Genomic DNA, 21,249 nt, shown 5'->3' on the forward strand with positions numbered 1-21,249 from the left:
TTCTAATCTTAGCGTCACTTAAACACAGTTTATCGGTCTCACCGCATCTTAGCGTCACTTAAACACAGTTTATCGGTCTCACCGCACACGTGAGGGACTGAACTTTATACGAAAGTTCAATTAAACACTTAAACTTATCATTTTGGAGCATCCAAACCCAATAAATATTTAAAAAAGTTCAATTAAACACTTAAACTTATCATTTTGGAGCATCCAAACCCAATAAATATTTATCCACCTGAAATAACAGGTCATTACAGTTTCGACGATCATTCCGATAGCCGGCAAACGATTGCTGACCACAATTACAATTGAAGAAGGCTGGTCACCTTCTGCGATGGAGAAGGCGACCAAACGACTGCCTTCTCCAACTAGAGGAGGCATCGGCGCCTCTCCAAGCCTTCTCCAGTTGGAGAAGGCGCCGGTTAGTGTTGTTAATTCTGGTGTATTTTCTTTAATTCCGGTGGTCAACATTTGTTAATTGTAGTTAACATCAGATAATTTACCTGTAACTTATTTGTTACCAGTAAATATGATTTATTTGACTAATTTTGACAAGTTTAAATGTTTAATTGTAATTTTTTTTTTTTTTAATTTCATAGGCTTAATTGCATTTTTGGTAAAGTTTAAGAGTGTATTTGACTCTTTCCTAATAAAATAAAAATAAGAACGCATAAAGATGCAATTGTAACAATTGTAAGGCTGCTGCAAATAGGCTTAGGGATCTCTTTGGCACACTTGACTGAAAACTGGAAAATGAAAAGTTAATATATAGCTAAATGCTGAAAAGTTTGTAGCTAATATACTAACTAATTGAAATTAAAGTGTTTGATAAAATTAATTGTTAAATAAAATAACAAATACAAAAAGGCATAAAATGATAAAATGAGATATTACTGTTTTGATTAAAGAATGATAGATTGTGTTATTTTTGTAAATTAATAAGAATAAAAATAATTAAAAATCAATAACTTATTTTAAAATCTCTATGTTTTACAGATAGAACTTATAACTTATTTGTACTTTAAAATAAATATTATCAAACAGAGTATATAATTGAACTGTTAAAATAAATTAATACTTAATGAAAAAGTAATAAAAATACTAAAAGAAATGAAAATTAAAATTAATTAATACATTATGAAAAAATGTAAATTAAAGTTTAAAAAGGTTCAAAAAGTAAGTACAATATACTAGTTATTATATTTAATTCTGTTATTTAATAACATAAAATAGTTCAATAAAAAAAGTGTAAATATACGAAAGGAAAAATTATCATTTTGGTCCCTCAATTGTTTCACAGCTGTCAATGTAGTTCCTAATTTTTAATTTCAACTAATTTGCTACTCGAGTTGTTTAAAATTTTGTCAATTAAACCCTTTTAAGGGTCTAAAGAGGTGATTTCCCCATTTTTAAAATCTCGTCAATTTGATCCTCGAAGGAATCATGCGGGGACCACTTGTTGTAGCGGGGCCACCTGAGCTAAACCGGTGCAAGGCGCCAGCCCTGAGCCCTCACTGTCTGCCCATCATTGAAGCCTTGCCAGCTCCGGGCACCTATATATGCCGAACCGGGGCGAGTTGCAGGGCCCAAACCCACATACTTCGCCACTTTCCAAAGCCCCATGAACCTCGGGCTTCCGCTCAGCCATTCATCGATCCCGGGTTACATGCTTCGCCACCCGTCGAAGCTCCACTAATCGCTGCCAAGTGTCGAAGCCCTGCTAGCCCCTGGGTACCTGAGCCGAGCCGCGGGTAGGGAGTTCACCCCTGACCCATACTCCACCTCTCGTCGAAGCATCAAAACAAACCCACGTCACTCGAAGGACACCCCGACATCATGGGCACCTAAGGGGAGGCCAACAATCATTTTTGGTAAAATCTTAGCATTTGACAAAGATGAGGAAACCCGGGCGCCATGGACCAAAGACCCTTGGTGAATTGAACTAGGGAATGAACAATGAAGGACCCACATGCCTTGGCGACTTGGGCACATGACCATAAATGACATGGATGATCTGGGTGGACTAAGGGGCCCCGGGGGCCCAAGAAATGGGTTCAGGCCCCCCGAGGGGCCAGGCCGACGACTAGCAAATTTTTCCTCTAAATATGCAAGAACACATGCCCTATTGTGAAGCCCAAAACCACTTCAACGAATCATTGGTTAGAGTATGAAGGATCCGAAGACCCATGGGGTGGGTTGGACCCCCCGAGGGATCGCGACGCGGAGAAGTATTTGGCTGGAAAAAAGTGAGAAGGCCCAAGTTTCTTAAAAGTCGGTTGTAACACCCCACTTTTCTTAAACTTAATTACAGTTCTAAAATCAAATTAAAATAAACCAAGCAGCGAAAATACAAACTAGTGGGAATGTCACCGCCACAACCACATTTCCACGGTGATTGCACATGTTAAGGATAGAACTAAATCATTAAGTCAAACTATCATTGAAATTACTTAATTAAAGTAACTTGGGGAAAAGTACCCCGGTGTCTATCACCAAACAAAATAACATAAGTCTACAACCATCATCCATAACATCATAAAATAAAACAAGAGTTTAGACTATTAGATCTACTAAACTAGTCTAACTCTCGAACAACTCTCAAACGCTGGGCCCACCTGAAAGGGGTTTTGCAAAACAACAAGTAGACAAGTAGAAAACACTCGTTAGCACAAAGCTAAGTATAACCACACTCAACCCTGTAAAATACTACAATATATACTTTGGAAAAACATTTGCTCACATTCCAAGACAAGCAATCTCAAACACTTAGACAAACTTTAGGATAAACTATAAGCTTTCTATATGCTCGCAACTTATAATATCAACAGGCATGCTTCAACGATAAATACTTATCAACATAATCACTCTAACACATATTCATCATAGCAAAACTCATCGTAACGATCTCATAATATCAAGCAATTGCGTACTATCAATCAATAAGAAACTATTCTCATGCTTTCGAGTTCTCATCATGCAAACTAGATATATAAGACATCAATATGCAACTAAGGCAATCATAATCAATATAGAATCTCGGTTAATCATTCTCATTATGCAATCTAGTGCAAACATTCTCATTATGCAATCTCGTGCAATACTATACTCGAATGCAATAGGATGCTATAAGATAAGTATACTTATACACTCATTTGTAAAATGAATACTTTTCTGTGGAGGTTTCTTAGAGTCACAATGACTCGCTTTCTTTCTCTTGAGTCTCTTGACTCGATTTCTTTCTTGCTCAAACTTTCTCATACTTCTCGTTTTTCTTCTTGTGCGAGGCAGGTACTCCGTCGCAGCGAAGCCCTAGCGTACGGTGCAATCTCGTGCATCCGCCACATCCGTAACTACGGAACCTCTAACTCGTGGGGAGGTAGGTCTTCATGAATCGTGAATGGACCTAACCGGCTCGGCAAATCTAGCAGGCCACATACTCAACTCGCCCACTGAACCACTCTCTTGGTTCTATGCTCAAACTCTGTGGAATAAGGTATCGTACTTCTAGTGTGCACACTCCCTAACAAGGATTCCAAGCCTGGCTGGCAATCTCCAACCTCGTAACATGGAAATACACCGTGTTACATGATAAATTTGTCGGATCGCAATGTCCGTTACTTTCTCTTTTACTCCGAAAGAACATAGTCCCAACGGGTCCTCCAAAACCTCACTTACATAGATAGTATATATATCTCAGACAACTCATCTACTTATGCAAACTTATGCATGTCACTTCTCAACAAATTCTCAATGCAACAAGATAAAGACTTTCCATATGCTCATGAGTTTTGGAAAATAATACTTAGGCTCACGTTGGCCACTTATGCACTTTGAAAACATGATATGCTTGGAATGCAATTTACTGTACAACATACTTCCATTCTATAAATTTCTGTGAACTCTCAAATGACACATAATCATGCTTGAACTTCATAATCTGACAATTAATAGCAAATAACTCTCATGCATTTGGAACTCAAATTGCTCGATTTAAACTCATTCTCTGGATAATAACATTCATGACTAACATGCTCTGAAGACTTCAATACTTGGAATTTGACAATAATCTCTATGAATCATAACACACACCTTAGGCATGCTTTTCTAGCAAGACTTATTCAATTAATGATCATGCTTCTCAATTTAACAATCAAATAGCATCAAGCAATTCACATAGGTAGAACCAAGTCTAATACTTCTCATTTTCAAACACTGGAACATTTGCTTCACTAATTCTATCATATAATGCTCATTTCTAATCCAAAATCAACGAAATCAAAGGCCAAACGTGCGTCATGATGGCCCCAAGGTACCGAGCCACAAGGGCCCATGACATCCGGTCCGAAACGACACGTAGTTGAGCCACAAGGGCCTGGCCACTGCACAGGTAGCCCACAACGGTCCTAGCGGCGGGGCTAGGGGAGCTCCGCCGCCTGGAGCCGTCCAACGGTGGCCTAGGGCCACGACCCATGCCTAGGGCCATCCAGCCACGGCTCTAGCCAACGGCCCCCCTCGTGGGCCGTTGGCTAGGTCCACGACTTCCACTGGTGCACACTAAGAGGTGCACCAGTGGCTTCTCCTTCATCTGTAATGCAAAATTAGGCAATTTTTCACTTCCAAAACATCATACAACATCAACAACTCATCTAATAGCTCAAACACACAACATTCTAGCATTTCTACTCATTTCTACCTATAAAAACAGTGGCTTCACATAGCCAAAATTAAGATGGGAGTCCATGGGGTTATACCTTGTGCTTCCTCCTTTTCTTGTGTGGATCCCTTCTCTTGTCTTTCTTAGATGATACCAACTTCACCACCTATTTCCTCAACAAACATAGATATATACTAAGCTTAAGGAAGGAACCTCAGAGATGGAAGGCATGCAAAAAGGGATGGAAACCTTAAGGAAAAAGAGAAGAAGGCATGAGATGAAATCTTACTGTGATTTTCCTTTCTCTGTTAACAGACTTGGAGTGGAGGAGGCAATGGAAGAGATCAGGAGGAATGAAGGGGATACTATTCTATTTATATGGGTTCAAAACCCTAGGTAGATCACCAATGATTGGTTGATGGCAAAATAGTAATTAGGTTGAGTTCTACAAAATATCAGGCAAGCTTGTGGTCTATCTTACAACATGGACCATAGTCTAGGAATGAGATTTTAAATAGTTTGTGGTCAAAAATACATTTTTCCAAAAATACTTTCTAGACAACCACTTAGTTTAGGTTTCTCAGATTTTTCCCGGTTTCACTTAGATTGACTTTCGGATAAAAAAATAGGTACGTAATGTACCCGAGAATTTAGGATTTTAGATTTAAAATAAGTCTCGGTGTAGAATTTACTTAAAAGTGGTTCAAAATAATTTATTCAAACACCGATTTCATCGCAAAAATTTTTATAGAGTGAAAAATGGCTATTTTGGGATTTCTTAAAACCGAATTTATAAAATAAATTTTTGGGTTGTCACACCAGTCTCGGGGGATATTTTGAATGGCACAAGAGGGAAGACCTAGACCCGGGGTCCACAAGCCCATAACTCGGGGGCCGGGGCATAGCGCTATAAATTCATCCACGCAATGGAACCATGAGCAATGTTTGTCGATCCGGACGCATACTTTCTCTCATTGATGAGTTCTCGCAACTCAGAGAGTGGGGACTAATGACGAAGATATCGGAACCGGCCAAAGAATGGAGACCCGTGGTCAAAGAGCCTAGAGCCAAGATACCATGAAGATGGCCCGGGCGGCCGAAGATAAATGACCCGGACCAAAATGTATGTCCGATTGCCCAAGGCAAGCAAGGAACCCGAATGACATTACCCGGATGATTGTGCCCACCCGACAAGCCCGGCACCCTGGTCCCAAGTCCCAAGCACCGAGGTCAAGCCTCCACGGCCAGCCCTCGTGCGGTGTTTGGGCGCCCCGGAACCCATCTTCGGGGCCTAGACAGCTGGATCAAGCCTATCTTCGTAGCTTAAAGATGTGGATCTTGACTTAGTCATGTGGCTACCTCGAATTTTGCTAAACTTAGTTGATGCTTCTTTGTATAAATTGCTATTGTCTTGCCATTACAATCATATCTTATTCTAGTACATAACATGTCTTATTCTCATACGAATCATGTTCAGTTATTACAATCTACTTGTAATAATCAGGCTCTAATCAACTCAATTTCACTATAATTCTTCTCTATTATCCATTTTTTTTTTACCCTTGTTATATTATTTTATGTGAGCTTATTGATCCGAGTAAACACATATACCCCCGGTCATATAGTTCCATCAAAAAGAAAAAGAAAAAAGTTCAAATTGGTCATCGATTTGAATACAAAAATGCAATTAGACGGTTGAACTAAAAAAAAGTGTAATTAGATCCATCAAGTAGCCAATTTGTTTAGTTATACCAAATAGCATGTTGATCCCTTCCTCAACAAGTTACCATTCCACGTGACGTCTATATGGATATTAAATTAAACATATTTTTAATTATATTTTAAATTAAACATTATTAGTCTCCCTAAATCCCGAAATTACAAGCATATTTTCTCCAAAATCTCTCAAATCTTCGAACCAAAATACATAAAACAGAAGATAAGCAATGAACATGCGAAGAAGAAAATGGTTCGCAGTTCGCTCACAAGTTCACAGGTTCGTCATAAACAAAAAATTGAGGGATTTAGGCGATTAGAAATATTAAGAAAAACGTGCCTGTAATTTGGGATTTGGAGAGACTAAAAATAAAATTAATAGTGTTTAATTTAAAAATATAATTAAAAATATGTTTAATTTAATATCAACGTAGACGTCACGTGATATGGTAACTTGTTGAGGAAGTGATTAACATACTAATTTGTATAATTGAATAGATTTGACTACTTGAAAAATATAATTACAAATTTTTTGAATTTAATGACCTGATTATATTTTTGTGTTTAATTCGATGGTCAATTTCAACCTTTTTGGAAAGAAAATTTTGTTGATGTGAATCCACTTAACAAAAGAATGGTGATTGTCTTTGCCACCACTCTCATTTAGATTCGGGTCCGGACTCGCTCTTCATCTTTGTAGCTAAATGAAGTGATAGGATAGTGTGTGGAATAGAATAGTTGTGGAAAGGTACGTACAAGTGACAACTATATATTCTAGTTCACCCACTATCCTACAACTATTAAACTCATCCCAATGGCTATAAAACTGCTTATAAAAGAGGAAAAAGTGAACAACTTGAAAATGAACTCTATCTCTCAACTCCACAATACAGCTCAAACAAAGAAAGGATATGAAAATTAATCTTGAAGAGATTGAAAATGATAAATGGGATTAGGTAGTCAAACTTTTGTTTGCTCATTAAACTATCATGACATTGACATGTCTAAGTTGTAAGAGGGAAAATAACTTTTTGTTTTCTCCTTTTATTGTTATAGTTTATAGTTTATTTTATGTACAACAACATCTATTCTCAAAAAATGTACAACAACATCTAGACTCCAAATTAATCAAAATAAAATGCAGTATAAAAATATGACAGTAATTTTTTTTAATATCTAATAATGCTTCATTTGTCCAAAACTAACTATTTTTTGTTCGTTTAATTTATTTTCTTTAACACTTCTTTATAATATTTAAATTTGAAATCTTGTGTTTAATACTAATATTTTTATATAAATTTGAATCATTTTTGAAAACAATAAAAAAAAATAAATCATAAACAATTCAAGTTAAACTTTATTAATTAAACTCGAATATACAATTGGATGGAAGATGTGTTAAAATTTTCAACAACGTAACACAAATGAAGTAAATAAAAATTGTCACATAAACAACGGCAGACAAAACGTAATATTTAAGGTGAAGAATATGTAAGTATTCTCCCACATATAATATAATATAATATAATATAATATATTGTATTATTAAGTAGTTGTGGTGCATGTGAATGATTAAGTCAATAGTGATTTAGTTTATAACTTAATATCTACCTATAATGATGTCACACAAGTTTTTAAACAAAATAGTGTTCCCACAACTATTGTATTCAGAATATGTACACACATCATCTAGTATGTTCATGATAAAAAGATAGACAAAAACACTAACATTATTCTGCAAGTTTACCATCTCAACCAACAATTATGACAACAAATATTCAGATGATTTTAAAGCTTTCATCGTTACGAGGTTAGACTACTCGTGTAATTTAAGTTTCATTCAGTTTATGTTAATATATATTTTATATCTAACATACACAAAATTGAAAGGGTATCACTTCTGTGAGACCGTCTCACGGGTCTTAATCCGTAATACGGGTCAGATTTTTAATTAATGAGTCAAATTTTTTTTATTAATGAATCAAATCTTTGACATCATTAATTAAAAATTTGACCCGTCTTATGAATTGAGACCCGTAAAACAGTCTTAGACAAGTTTTTACTAAATTGAATTGAATCCTAGTGGTCTCCTAGATACTCTTGACACATTTAATATTTACTACGTATATGTTTATGTTTCGGCGGCGTAGTCCAAGTGCCATATATGAACTTCTGATAGTTGCCACCATCATACCATAACATATTATAAAACAAAATATTTTTTTGATTTTTTTAGTTAAGTAGACGGCAGAGTGGCAGACCATCCTTTCCGAGAAAGGCGTGTTTGGTTGACGCTAATCATTACGATGATATATGGCCTCCAAAATTTATTATGGAAAACGCCCACCAAATATTTGTATGGACAAAAAGATCAGTATGCATTTGTGGGACGCCTTTGGGCAAGCATGTAATTTTAAAGTAAAATAATAAAAGCACGTTTGGTTCACAGAATGAATTTGAAAGAAATAAGAATGTTATTTTATAAAGAATGGAATAGGTAAAGAATATAATAGAACTTGTATTTTATTATTTGATTTGTTGAAGAAATAGACTTTAGAAATTGTATTTCCGTGTTTGATTGGTTAAAGAAATAGAAATAGAATAGATTTTAAAGACATAAATACCCTTATGCATAATAATAATAATAATAATAATAATAATAATAATGATGATGATGAATATGATTATGATATACCGAATGTTTTATATATATATATATATATATATATATATATATATATATATATATATATATATATATATAGAGGGATGCACTCAGGTGCGAATAAGTGCCCAGGAAGGAGTATGCGAATGAATCAGCGCGCGACACGTGTCCAGATCTAATAGCTTAAAAAAACGCGATGACATTTTCGTAAATAATTGAACATTGAAGTGTAAGTAAAATGTATTATAGGTGCAACTATAGTTATAAATAGTTGCACCTATAGTTATAAACACACTCAGGTGCATGAATGTTTGCGGGAAGTGAATGCTAACAAGGCAAAATTACATGCACTTATAGGTGAAAGTAGGTGCACTTGTAAGTGATTTTACTTGCACTTCGACAAAATTGGCAAAAACTCGCGAAACTAATTGATTTTACATTATCCATTGATTTTACATTATCCATTGATTATAAGTTTTGTCTAAAATCAATGGTATATATATATATGTTAGACAAAACTAGGGGGCGGGAATAGGCCAGACCCCTTCGTAGGGGTCTACAGCCCGCCTATTTAAGGCCTACATAGGCTTGGCTTGTTTAGTAAAAAGGCCAGGTTTGAGCCCATTTTGAAGCCTATTAAACTAAACAGGCCAGACCTATTTATACTAAGCTCGGCCTTCAGGCCTACAGGCCTAGCCTATTTACACATATTTATAATTTATTTGTAATCTTAAGTTAGTGTATATTATATTTTATACTTAATATATTTTTATATTTACAATATAATTCTAAGTATATATAATTATCAAATCCTAACCCTCCACCTCCAAAATCGCATTCTAAATTCTTATTCAACTATAAACATTGTTGTTCATCCTATTATAAGTGTTCTTATTGTTTAATTATTTTAACTGTTAAATATTTAATGAAGTGTCACGACTTAATTATGTGAGTTTATTGTTAACTATTTATGAGATTATATAGGATGACAATCAATAATACAATTGAATTCGTTCCTAAACAAGTTAACAAGCATGTTGAAGTTGTGATTTGTTTTATTTTATTTTATATATGTTTTAATATTATTATGTTTGTATTGTGACAATATACTTATGTAGTTATATATTAATTTTTTATTAGTTAGGTATATTTCTTAAATTATTTAGAAATACTTATTAAAGATTTCAAAAAGACTTAATATATAGATTTTAAATAGGCTCAAAGCAGAGCTTACTTTGAAGCCTTTTTAATGGCCTACATATTAAACAGGCTTTTAAAAAGGCTTCAGGCCAGGCTAGGCTAATTGTAGGCTCAGGCTTAAGCCTAACAAAAAGTCTACATACAGGCTCAGGCACAGACCTAATTTTTAAAAGCTCGGCTCGGCTCGACTTATTTCCACGCACCCCTAGACGAAACTGAAATGTTAAGCACTTCTACAAGACATTCACAAAATAATTAATGTGACAAAATGTTAGACACAATTGTTTGAGTAATAATAAATTAAAAGTTGGGATGTGTAGCACCTTTGTTAGATCAGACCCTATGATAAAGTACTGTAGTACACTCAATTATTATTACTGTAAAAGATCTTCATTAATAATTAGAGATTTTAATGGTGTCAGTTGAAAATATTAATAATACTTGGAACCAAGCATATGATTATATCTTTTAGGAAAATGACACCATTTTTTTTTAATTATAGGCTTATATCACTTTTACCTTTTAAGTTATTCATGTATTTATATTTGTCACTCAATTATTTTAAAAATGACGGATTTCCCTCCTTTGATATTAAATGATACCCTTAAAATAATTATTTCATTTATTTTTCTTTTCTAACGAATTATTACTTATATGTAGGGATGATCACAGTTCGATTTGAACCTAACCGAACATTATAGCAACCACATTGAAATAGTAGAGACGATTTTTGTTACAATTCATTAGAACTGAAAAAATTGTTGAATTTAAACTATTTTAAAATAGAAAATATAATTTATAAAAATAAATAAATAAATAAATTTTGAACCGACGGTTCAAATCGAAATTGGAATCAGAATAAATGCAAATCGGAACCAAACAGATTTATTGTAGAAAAAAATAAATGAAATAATTATTTTAAAGGTAAAAATGTACATTTAACATCAAAAGGAGAAAAACTACCACTTTTAGGGTCCGTTTGAAAACCTAGAAAACGACTTCTGAAAAATGTTTTCTTACTTTTCAATGTTTGGATGCAGTAGGAAAATCCAGTCAACGGAAAATATTTTTTGTTGACTAGGGAAAATGTAAGCATTTTTGAGAATTACGCCAAATTTTGGCGTAAATCATTTTCCGCCAACACTCAAAACATGGTCGCATTCGCTGCTGTCGTTGCCTTCGATTCCTCAGTTTCCATCCATTTTTATATTTTCCAGAATGCAACCAAACATTAAATAGAAAAATGAGTCAGTTTCCGGAAAATATTTTTCAAAATTCATTTTTCCTGCTTTCCAAACGGACGCTTAAAATAATTGAGGGGATAAATATGGATACATGAATAATTCAGAGTGAAGTTCTCTAAGCTTATAATCTAGGAAAAAAAGTGTCATTATCCCTATCTTCTATTATCAATATGCTAAAAAATTGATTTTTAATTTATTGTTATCTAATTTAATTAATTGTTCTTTATTATAAATTTGTCATGTTTTTTTTTTTTTTTGTTGGAAAAATGCTTATATTCCGTAATATTTTTGAGATACAACAAAAAATTACATAAAAATAAATGAACAAAAATGAGACCATTTTATTAGGACTCTATCTATGTATTTGTGTCTACTTATAATTCCCAATTCTACTCTCCCTCTATCTCCTCTTGCATATATACCTAGGTCATGTGCTCTTATAATCTATTACTGTTAATAAAATTTATTACAGTTCTCATCTGGTATCAGCTAGTTAGGGTTTATTTCCCATGGCCGACGGTTCTGTCAATTCCTCCGAACGGATCGTTTTCAATGCTGCTATCTCATCGGTCACTGCTACCGTGACCACCCTGCTGTTCACCGCTCACCACTTTATCAGCATCAAGCTGACCTATCGGAACTTCCTATTCTGGCGAGCTCAGTTTGTTCCTTTTCTCAATGGACATTGTTAGTGTTTTTATGTTCAAAAACCCCATATTATAATTGGCAATATTATTATGGCATACTAAGATAGGTTTAGAGTCTGTCCGGTTGGGTCTACAGTTTACTGATCAAGCAGAAGCAACGACAGAAGAACTGACACTGAAGATCTGATTTAGGAAAGCTGTTTCCTTAAGAGTCTTACGCGGTATTATCAGCCCAGTATGGAAAGACGATCAGCGTATCTTCAAAGAAGGTAATGGACCTAATCTGTTGAGATTACATTCCTCTTATATAGTCCTACCTTCTACAATCAAAGATGTTTTATGGAGAGTGTTTATTGAAGGATCTATAAGTACCAGTTCTTTAAGGGAACTAGGGTTACGCCAAATAAGAAGAAGAAACACTCCATATCAGCTTGATGAGTCTAGATCTTTGATGGTCATGCACCTTCTCAATACAACATGTTCACCGTGATTAAGATGATGAACTTGAGAAGAGTTACTGCTGCTTAAACGAAAGGACACTAAGATCACACTGTTGTGGGAACAACCTTATAGAGCGTCACTGAAGTGGACTGCATCAGAGCTGGCTCTCCAAGTGAAGGGATTTCATTGGACTTCTGTATGCATGGCTCTCCATCTTCAACAATCCACTAAACCTGTGTAGACTGGGTATGTACCTTGTGTGGGACACTTGGGTAAGATTATTGTATATCTACCTTTGTACATTGGATTATGACTTAGTGGATTGGACGCCTATGTGATCGTCCCCCAGACGTAGATACACACCGTATCGAACTGGGTAAACATTGTGAGTGTTCGTTATGTGTTTGTTTATTTTTCTCTGATGTTCTCTTCATGATCTATCATTACTAAGTAGGTGCTTAACTGAATCAATCAGTATTCTAAGTCAGCCAACTATTTCTGATATTTTACGTAAAATGAGGAAATGCAAAATTACATGTGGTATAAGAGCTTTTAAGTCTACATAGTGACTTGATCCGAAGGGCTATCTTAGTTTTGCATTCTCTCTGTTTTTGTGGAAGTCTGTCTGTGTGTTCGTTGGCTGGTTGTTGGTTTCAGGATGGACGCAAGTATGAAACCACCAGAACTAGATGGTCACAACTACTCTTTCTGGAAGGCTCGTATGGAGATATATCTTCAAGCACAAGGTACCAGGGTTTATCGCACCATCCTAACTGGGTGGAGTCGACCTACTACTCCGAATGCACAAGGAGTTGCTGAAGAAAAACCCATGGAGACTTGGACAGACGATGAAATGAATGCCTCTGATCTGAACAACAAAGCACTGAACTCAATTGTTGGATCACTACATGAATCTGTTTTTACGCTTGTTACAGGGGTAAAAGAGGCTAAACGGGTATGGGAGATTCTTGAAACCAGATTTGAAGGAACCAGTGATGTCAAACAGTCAAAGTTGCAAATGGTTCTGTCAGAGTTCGAAGCTCTCAGAATGACTGAAGACGAAACCATTTCTACCTTCCACAGTAGGGTTCAGAACTTGATGAACCGAGCCTCAATTCTTGGGGAACCATTCACTGATGAGAGAGTGGTCAAAAAAATTCTCAGATCCCTACCTAAACGTTTTCGAATGAAAGTAACGGCTATTCAGGAACACACAGGTTGGGAAAAGAAGGCTGTCGGAGAACTCATGGGAAGCTTGCACACATATGAACTGGAAGTTCTTGCTGATGATGATGTTGGAAGCAACAAGAAAGGAAAGTCTGTAGCCTTTGTGGCTGAAGCTGATCGAGAATCTGACACAGACGACATAGATGATGAAACCCTAGCTCTCCTAACCAAAAACTTCAAGAAAATCTTAAAAGGGTTCAACAGAAAGGGTCAAGGTCAGTCTACAAGAACACAATATAAAGGCAACAACCCTTCATATCAAAAGGTTGAAACAGCACCCTTCTCACTGAACAATCAATCTCAGACTGGGCGATCGAGACAAAACAGAAATAGTGCCACAGACACAGGAAAACCCCTCAATCGGTCAGTGCAGCGTAGGGAATGTGAAGGATACGGTCACATACAGGCTGAATGTGCAACATATCTTAAAAGGAAAAAGGCTATGTCTGTAGCTACTCTTAGTGATGATGAGGAGGAAAATTCAAATGATCAATAAGATGATAATGTAGGAAACTTTGTAGCGTTCTTCACTGCCACAAACATTCAATCAGACGGAGATCAATCGGATGGAGAATCATACATATCAACAGATGATTTTGAAGAGAGACATATTCAACTTGAGGCAGAATTTGCAAAACTTGTCGCTAGCTGGGAACAACTTGTGAAAGTAAATAAGAATCTGAATGACGATCTAAAGCAAAAAGATGATCTTATAAAGAAACTGAATGCTGAACTGGTCATAAAAGAAGATCTCATCACTCAGATACGGTCCAGAGAATGTAAATTAATCAAGGAGTTGGAGAGCTTGAAGAAAAATATACAGATGATGGACACCACATCTACCTTAGATAAAATTCTAGACTCTGGCAGAAACCCTAATGATAAAAAGGGTCTGGGATTTGAGCAAGGAGAATCTTCGAACAACGCACCAAAGTTCATCAAAGAGGGAATGTCTAAGACCACAGCATATCACAGGTATGAACAAGGACAGTCATCTCAGTCAGTACAAATCAAGGAAAGGAGATACGGTACTAACACTGACCAGGACAAATCAACTTATCAATCTCATTATTCGAGATTCAAAAATAAGATTGTCAAAGTTAAATATTATACTCCCATTTGTCACTACTGTCACACAAAAGGTCATACTCGTCCCGAATGCTATTTTTTCTACAGAGATCAAAGGAAGGAAAAATATCAGAATAAGACTATTACACCATTCACTAGACAGGTTTGGGTCAGAAAGTCAGAAGTTATCTGTTATCCCACCATTGTTCTAACTGCATCTACAACTGATGCTAGATGGTATTTCGACAGTGGTTGTTCCAGACATATGACAGGAAACATTAAATGTCTGATGGCTGTTCAACCTAGTAGTGGAGCTGTAACATTTGGAGATGGAGAAAAGGGTAAAATCGTTGGGAAAGGTGTCCTAAATGTTCCAGGTTTACCTCAATTAGAAGAAGTCTTGCTAGTCAGTGGATTAAAAGTGAATCTTATTAGCATCAGTCAGTTATGTGATCAAAATTGGAATGTATGCTTCGATCGTAACTGCTGCAGAGTGAGTGACAAAACAAATCAACTTGTCATGGAAGGAACTCGGTCTTCAGACAACTGTTATGTTTTGACAAATGAAACTGCTTGTCACCTATCCAAATCTGATGAATCAAAACTCTGGCATAGAAGACTGGGTCACATAAATTTCAGAGATATGGATAAGTTGATAAAACTGGAAGCAGTAAAAGGTGTACCGAAGATCAGAATTGATCCAGAGAAAATTTGTGGCGCATGTGCTATTGGGAAACAAATCAGAACTCCACACAAAGCAGTAAGAGGTATCACCACTGAGAAATGTCTAGATCTTGTCCATATAGATCTCATGGGGCCAACACAGACTGAAAGCATTGGAGGAAAGAAATATATATTTGTATGTGTAGACGATTTCTCTCGATACAGCTGGGTTTACTTTCTGAGAGAAAAGATAGAAGCCTTCAAGGCCTTCAAGACTCTGTGCATAAGAGTTCAGAAGGAAAAAGATGAGTCTATTATAAAAGTTCAGAGATTGAGGAGTGATCATGGAAAGGAATTTGAGAACTCACTATATTCAGACTTCTGCTCCGAGCATGGTATCTCACATGAGTTCTCAGCTCCTAGAACTGCTCAACAGAATGGAGTGGTGGAAAGAAAGAACCGAACGCTACAGGAAATGGCTAGAGTTATGCTACATGCCTCACATATGCCACAACGTTTCTGGGCTGAAGCAGTACACACAGCGTGTCATACTATAAATAGGGTCTACCTTAGACCAGGAACGATGAAAACTCCATATGAGATCTGGAAGGGAAAGAAGCCAAATCTGAAATACTTTCATATGTTTGGGACAAAGTGCTATGTGCTGGCTGACAGAGAACAAAGAGGGATGTTCGAACCCAAAAGTGATGAGAGCATCTTTCTTGGATACTCTCCGAACAGTCGTGCCTACAGAGTCTACAACAAAGAGGACTCAGTCTGTGATGGAGTCAGTAAACGTGGTTGTCGATGACAATCTAGAAGAACCAGTGGACTCAACAGTGATAGAGTCACCTCTACGTGATTCAGATGCAAGTAATAACAACAGTCAGCTCAAACCACAAGATTCGTCAGATGAAGATCAAGAAAGTTCGGAACAAGAGATAGATCTCATGAATGATGTTGGTAAAGACAAACCCACCAGAACTCAGAAAAACCATCCATCAGATAACATTATTGGAGATCTTTCAGATGGAATGAAAACCAGAAGCAGAATAAGAAATAATCTGACAGAAATATCTGGGTCTTACTGCTATACCTCAAAGATAGAACCCAAAAATGTCAAAGAAGCTCTACAGGATGATCTGTGGATCAATGCAATGCAGGAGGAGCTACATCAGTTTGAGTGGAATCATGTCCGGAATCTTGTACCAAGACCTGATGGTGTCAACGTAATAGGAACGAAGTGGATCTTTAAAACTGAAACTGATGAAGCAGGGAATATAGCCAGAAACAAAGCTCGGTTGGTGGCTCAAGGTTATACACAGATTGAAGGGGTTGACTATGACGAGACATTTGCTCCTGTAGCTAGACTTGAGTCAATCAGAATCTTGCTGGCTGTCGCTTGCATTTTGGGATTTACATTATATCAGATGGATGTCAAGACAGCGTTTCTGAATGGGTATCTCCATGAAGATATCTATGTGGCTCAACCTAAAGGTTTTGAAGATCCAGAACGTCCTTCTTATGTCTATAAGCTTCGAAAAGCTCTCTATGGCCTTAAACAAGCCCCACGGGCCTGGTATGAACGTCTGACACAGTATTTGCTCCAGCTCGGATATAAACGCGGAAGTGTTGACAAAACTCTATTTGTCAAAACGACTGGAAGTCATGTAACCATAGCTCAAATCTATGTTGATGACATTGTGTTTGGATCAACCTTACAGAAATACACTGATGAGTTGGTAAAACTCATGGAGGAAGAGTTTGAAATGTCCATGGTTGGTCAACTGACATATTTCCTAGGTCTACAAGTCAAGCAAAGTTCTGAAGGATACTTTATTTCACAAGAAAAGTATGCTAAGAATCTTGTCAAAAAATTTGATCTGGAATCATGTAAACCATCCAGAACACCGATCTCCACTTCTACAAAAGTATCGAAAGATGAAACTGGTATATCAGTGGATAACACAGTATATCGTAGCTTGATAGGCAGTCTGTTGTATTTAACAGCCAGTCGACCAGACATAATGTTCAGTGTTAGAATCTGTGCAAGGTATCAATCTGACCCAAAGGAATCATATCTGATAGCGGCAAAACTCATTCTGAAATACGTGAAAGGAACGATACAGTATAGACTCTGGTATTCCAAGGATAGTGAACTGAATATGGTTGCATATTGTGATGCTGATTGGGCAGAGAATATTGATGATCGGAAAAGTACTTCTGGAGGATGCTTCTTTGTTGGGAAGAACTTAGTATCATGGTTAAGTAAGAAACAGAACTCTATCTCACTAAGCACTGCAGAGGCAGAATACATAGACGCAGGTGGTTGCTGTACTCAGTTGGTTTGGATGAAACAGATGTTTCTGGATTATGGTCTTACACAAGGAACAATGACACTCTTTTGTGACAATGTCAGTGCTATTAACATCTCCAAGAATCCTGTTCAACATTCCAGAACGAAGCATATTGACATCAGGCATCACTACATCAGAGACCTGGTTGAATCCAAGGAAATTGAGTTGGAATACATTCAAACTGACAAACAACTGGCGGACATTCTGACTAAGCCACTGGATGCTAATCGTTTTGAAATTCTCAGATCTGCTCTGGGAATTTGCAGAATTGACTGACTAAAGCAGTTGGTCCGTCAGAGAGGAGTTGGTTTATTACGGGTCAGTGTTATGACTTTGAATTTCCTTAAAGACTCCTCTCTTTTTATGTTCAGAAGATCATCTAAGCTTATTCATCTCAGAAGATATCTTAAAAGATCTCAATGCTATTTGAATTTCAAATTCCCTTGGGTTCCGTTTCCTTCCTAAAAAGGAGCTGTACCGTTGTGTCCATCAATCACTTCTGCATGATATTTTGACTTGCCGCATTAATTAGGGTTCATCACCCTTAAGCCTATATGATACCGGGTCAAGAAGAAAGAACTCACCTCAGCTCTCATCTCTCCATTTCCCGTGCTTATTTGCTCTCGGTGTTTTATTCTTCTCCTCGCACTTAATCTTAAATGGCGGACCCCATAAGAAACATCATCATTAAGCTTGGAAGCAAGGTACACCCTCCGGCGGCAGCCCTCAAACACATTCAGACGCTTCTACAGTTGGCTATGAAGAAGAAGCTCAAGCTTGATCCTCTGCTTCGCGACGAGATTCTGGTGACTGTTATGACCAACTATCTGGAGTTTTATGCTGAATGGTCGGCAGATGATGTAACTGAACTTCTTGTGTTGGTCGCCGAAGCCAGTGATGACGTCTCTCCAGTGTTTATTCCAGAACCCTCGGATGGAAATCGGGCCGGGGCATTCCTTCAATTTTTTGCTCAACGTGCCTTAGAATCTGTTGAAGAAGCTTGACGACGAGAGGAGTCCCAAGCTCTGTATCTTGAAGCTGCTCAGAGAGAAGCAACACACAGACAGGAGATTCTTCGACAACGGGTAAATGATTCTGAAACCCCTATTGAAATTTCTCCTGATAGACCTGTTGATTCTTCTATTCCATCGTCTGTGTCTGTTTTGCCTGAAAATCAATCTGCTTTGGGTTCCGAGAAGTCCCCTGTGAATGTTGATCCTCTATCTTTGCCTGTGACTAATTTTGCTGGTGAAAAATCTGATGCGTTGCATGTGTCTGATGAGAAAACAAAGTCCTCTGATGAGCCAAATCCACTGAGTCTGGTTGTTTATGCTTCTGAGAATATTGCTCTGCCTCCGTCTGAAACTGTTAATGTCTCTAAAGAGTCTTGTCCTGCTGTTGATCCTCCTGCCTTACCTGCAACTGTTAAAACTGTTGATTTATCAAGTCCCCACAAGTCTGAGAAAACAGGTGGAGTCCCTGTTTACACTGCAACATCTTTAGGAGAAAGCCTGGAACATGTGCGACATTTTGCTGGGTTACCATCTGCTTCGATCCCTCAACCTTATCGAGTGATACACCCTTCAGAATCCTCCAGTGAAGATGATAAGATACTGGCTGAGGTGTATGGATCCCAAGCACCTTCTTCTGCTGCCCCTACTGTTGAGGTAACTGCTCATCCTGATTCCACGAATTTCAGAATTCGAGAGATATCAAATATTGTTGGGAGTTCATCTGCAAGTGTTTCTGATTCTAGCCACTCTGTGACTCCAGTCCAGTCCCCATCCAGATAAACAAGACGGACAAAAAGGAAGAATGTTCCAACGAAGGTTGTTGTTGAAACCAGTGCTGATAATGTTGATGTGGATCAGCCTGTGAAGAAGAGAAAGTCGAGTGAGACTGCTAAGCCTGAAGGAGACCCACCTATCCACCAAGTTTTCAAGACTCTAAGTTCCTCTGTTAAGCAACAAGGAACTACTGCTGCTCAAGCTACTTCTGCACCAGCCCCCTCTGCCAGAAAAGGGAAACCTACCACAAGGTCAAGAGGTCGAAGTGTAACTCCGGAGGTTCCACCTATTGAAGGAATTGATACTACTGTTTACAAACCTCAGTTTGTATCCCCTGCTGCACAAACAAAATGGGCCACTATGGTCAGAAGGGAGCTGATTGTTCAAAGAACTGTGGATGAGAATCAACTGAACTCCGTTTGCGACATCCTGCCCTTGCAGAATGAAGTTGGTCTTTTGAAAACTGTTACAGATGTTTGCCCTTACTCCAAGCTGCTCACATATGAGTTCTATTGCAATCTCAGTGATGAGATTGACAGTCTCACAGGGCCACGACCGATGCAAATCTTCATCAGATGGAAGTGGTATGATTTTGGGCCAGATGTGATAAATAAATACTATGGCTTGCCTACAGTGCAAGAAGAAGCTGTTACTGAATGGGACGTGGTGGCCAAAACTCTTACCGGTGGACATACTACATCTTGGCCTACAGGAGATAAGGACTATTTGCTGAGCTCGCATCTCACGTCTAGATATGTCATCCTACATCGCCTGGCTAAGCACAACTGGCTTTCATCAGCTCATTTCAACACAGTTGGCAAGCTTCTGGCAGGGTTCTTATTTAGAATTGGAACTAAGATGCAGTGTGATCTGGGCAAATGGATTTTTTATCATGTTCTAACTCTGATTCATCCCCGGGAACAGAAGGTAAGACTACCGTTTCCAAATATGATTTTTGGCATCCTTACCTCTCAGGGTCTTAAGCCTATGCCCAGCGAAGTGATCAGTCCGACGCTGCTATATACTGTTGATAAACGTCTTCTTTCTGGAGATCATATTAAGGATGTCGTTCCTGTGACTGCCCCATCCAATTCGGAACCTGATGCTATGAATGATGAGTCTCCTCATGCTAAAGATGTGAAGCTTTCCGAACAATTGAAGGCGCGAGTTGCTGATCTTGAGACGGTGCACGGTATCATTGCCAAGCAACTGACAGGTGCGCGCACTGAGCTAGCTACTGTTTTTCTCCGCATGAGCCTGTCTAATACTGCTGCTGCTGCTGAGGATCCCGTGAAGTCTGACTGTGACTCTCCCTCAAATGCTTGATCTTTGGCTACCATTGGCAAAAAGGGGGAGTAGTAACTCAGGGGGAGTTTTTGTGATCGAGTACTTTCTGGCCCTGGCTGGGCGTTATGTTTTGATGTCGTTTTTTTTTTTTTTTTTTTGTTTTTAGACTGCTTTGGATCTTATGTTCTTTTTATCCTATGTAATCAGTTTGGACACTTGGGTTGCTTCTTTTAATAACCTATCTTAGTTCTTTTTATATAGTTGAGTTGTTTTGCCAAATAATAGCCAAA

General features: G+C 37.5%; 1 protein-coding gene across 1 annotated transcript; it reads left to right on the forward strand.

Moving 5' to 3' along the window:
* The first annotated feature begins 18,544 nt into the window (after window positions 1–18,544).
* On the forward strand, window positions 18,545–20,998 carry LOC109154401. Its single transcript, XM_019302202.1, has 4 exons — window positions 18,545–18,787; window positions 18,870–18,970; window positions 19,012–19,648; window positions 19,757–20,998. The coding sequence occupies exons 1-4, from the start codon at window positions 18,545–18,547 to the stop codon at window positions 20,996–20,998; spliced, it is 2,223 nt and encodes a 740-aa protein (XP_019157747.1).
* Window positions 20,999–21,249: the final 251 nt, after the last annotated feature.

Source organism: Ipomoea nil, unplaced genomic scaffold, assembly GCF_001879475.1.
Source record: "Ipomoea nil cultivar Tokyo-kokei standard unplaced genomic scaffold, Asagao_1.1 scaffold2647, whole genome shotgun sequence".
In the NCBI taxonomy this organism is placed as follows: Eukaryota; Viridiplantae; Streptophyta; class Magnoliopsida; order Solanales; family Convolvulaceae; genus Ipomoea; species Ipomoea nil.

What these genes read in the sequence shown, in the direction of transcription:
- LOC109154401 (XM_019302202.1), top strand. Translation starts at nt 18,545, where the DNA reads ATGGCGGACCCCATAAGAAACATCATCATTAAGCTTGGAAGCAAGGTA. An exon ending in AGGAGATTCTTCGACAACGG is followed by an intron (nt 18,971 to 19,011) that starts GTAAATGATTCT and finishes TTCTCCTGATAG; the next exon opens with ACCTGTTGATTCTTCTATTC. An exon ending in TTTCTGATTCTAGCCACTCT is followed by an intron (nt 19,649 to 19,756) that starts GTGACTCCAGTC and finishes GATGTGGATCAG; the next exon opens with CCTGTGAAGAAGAGAAAGTC.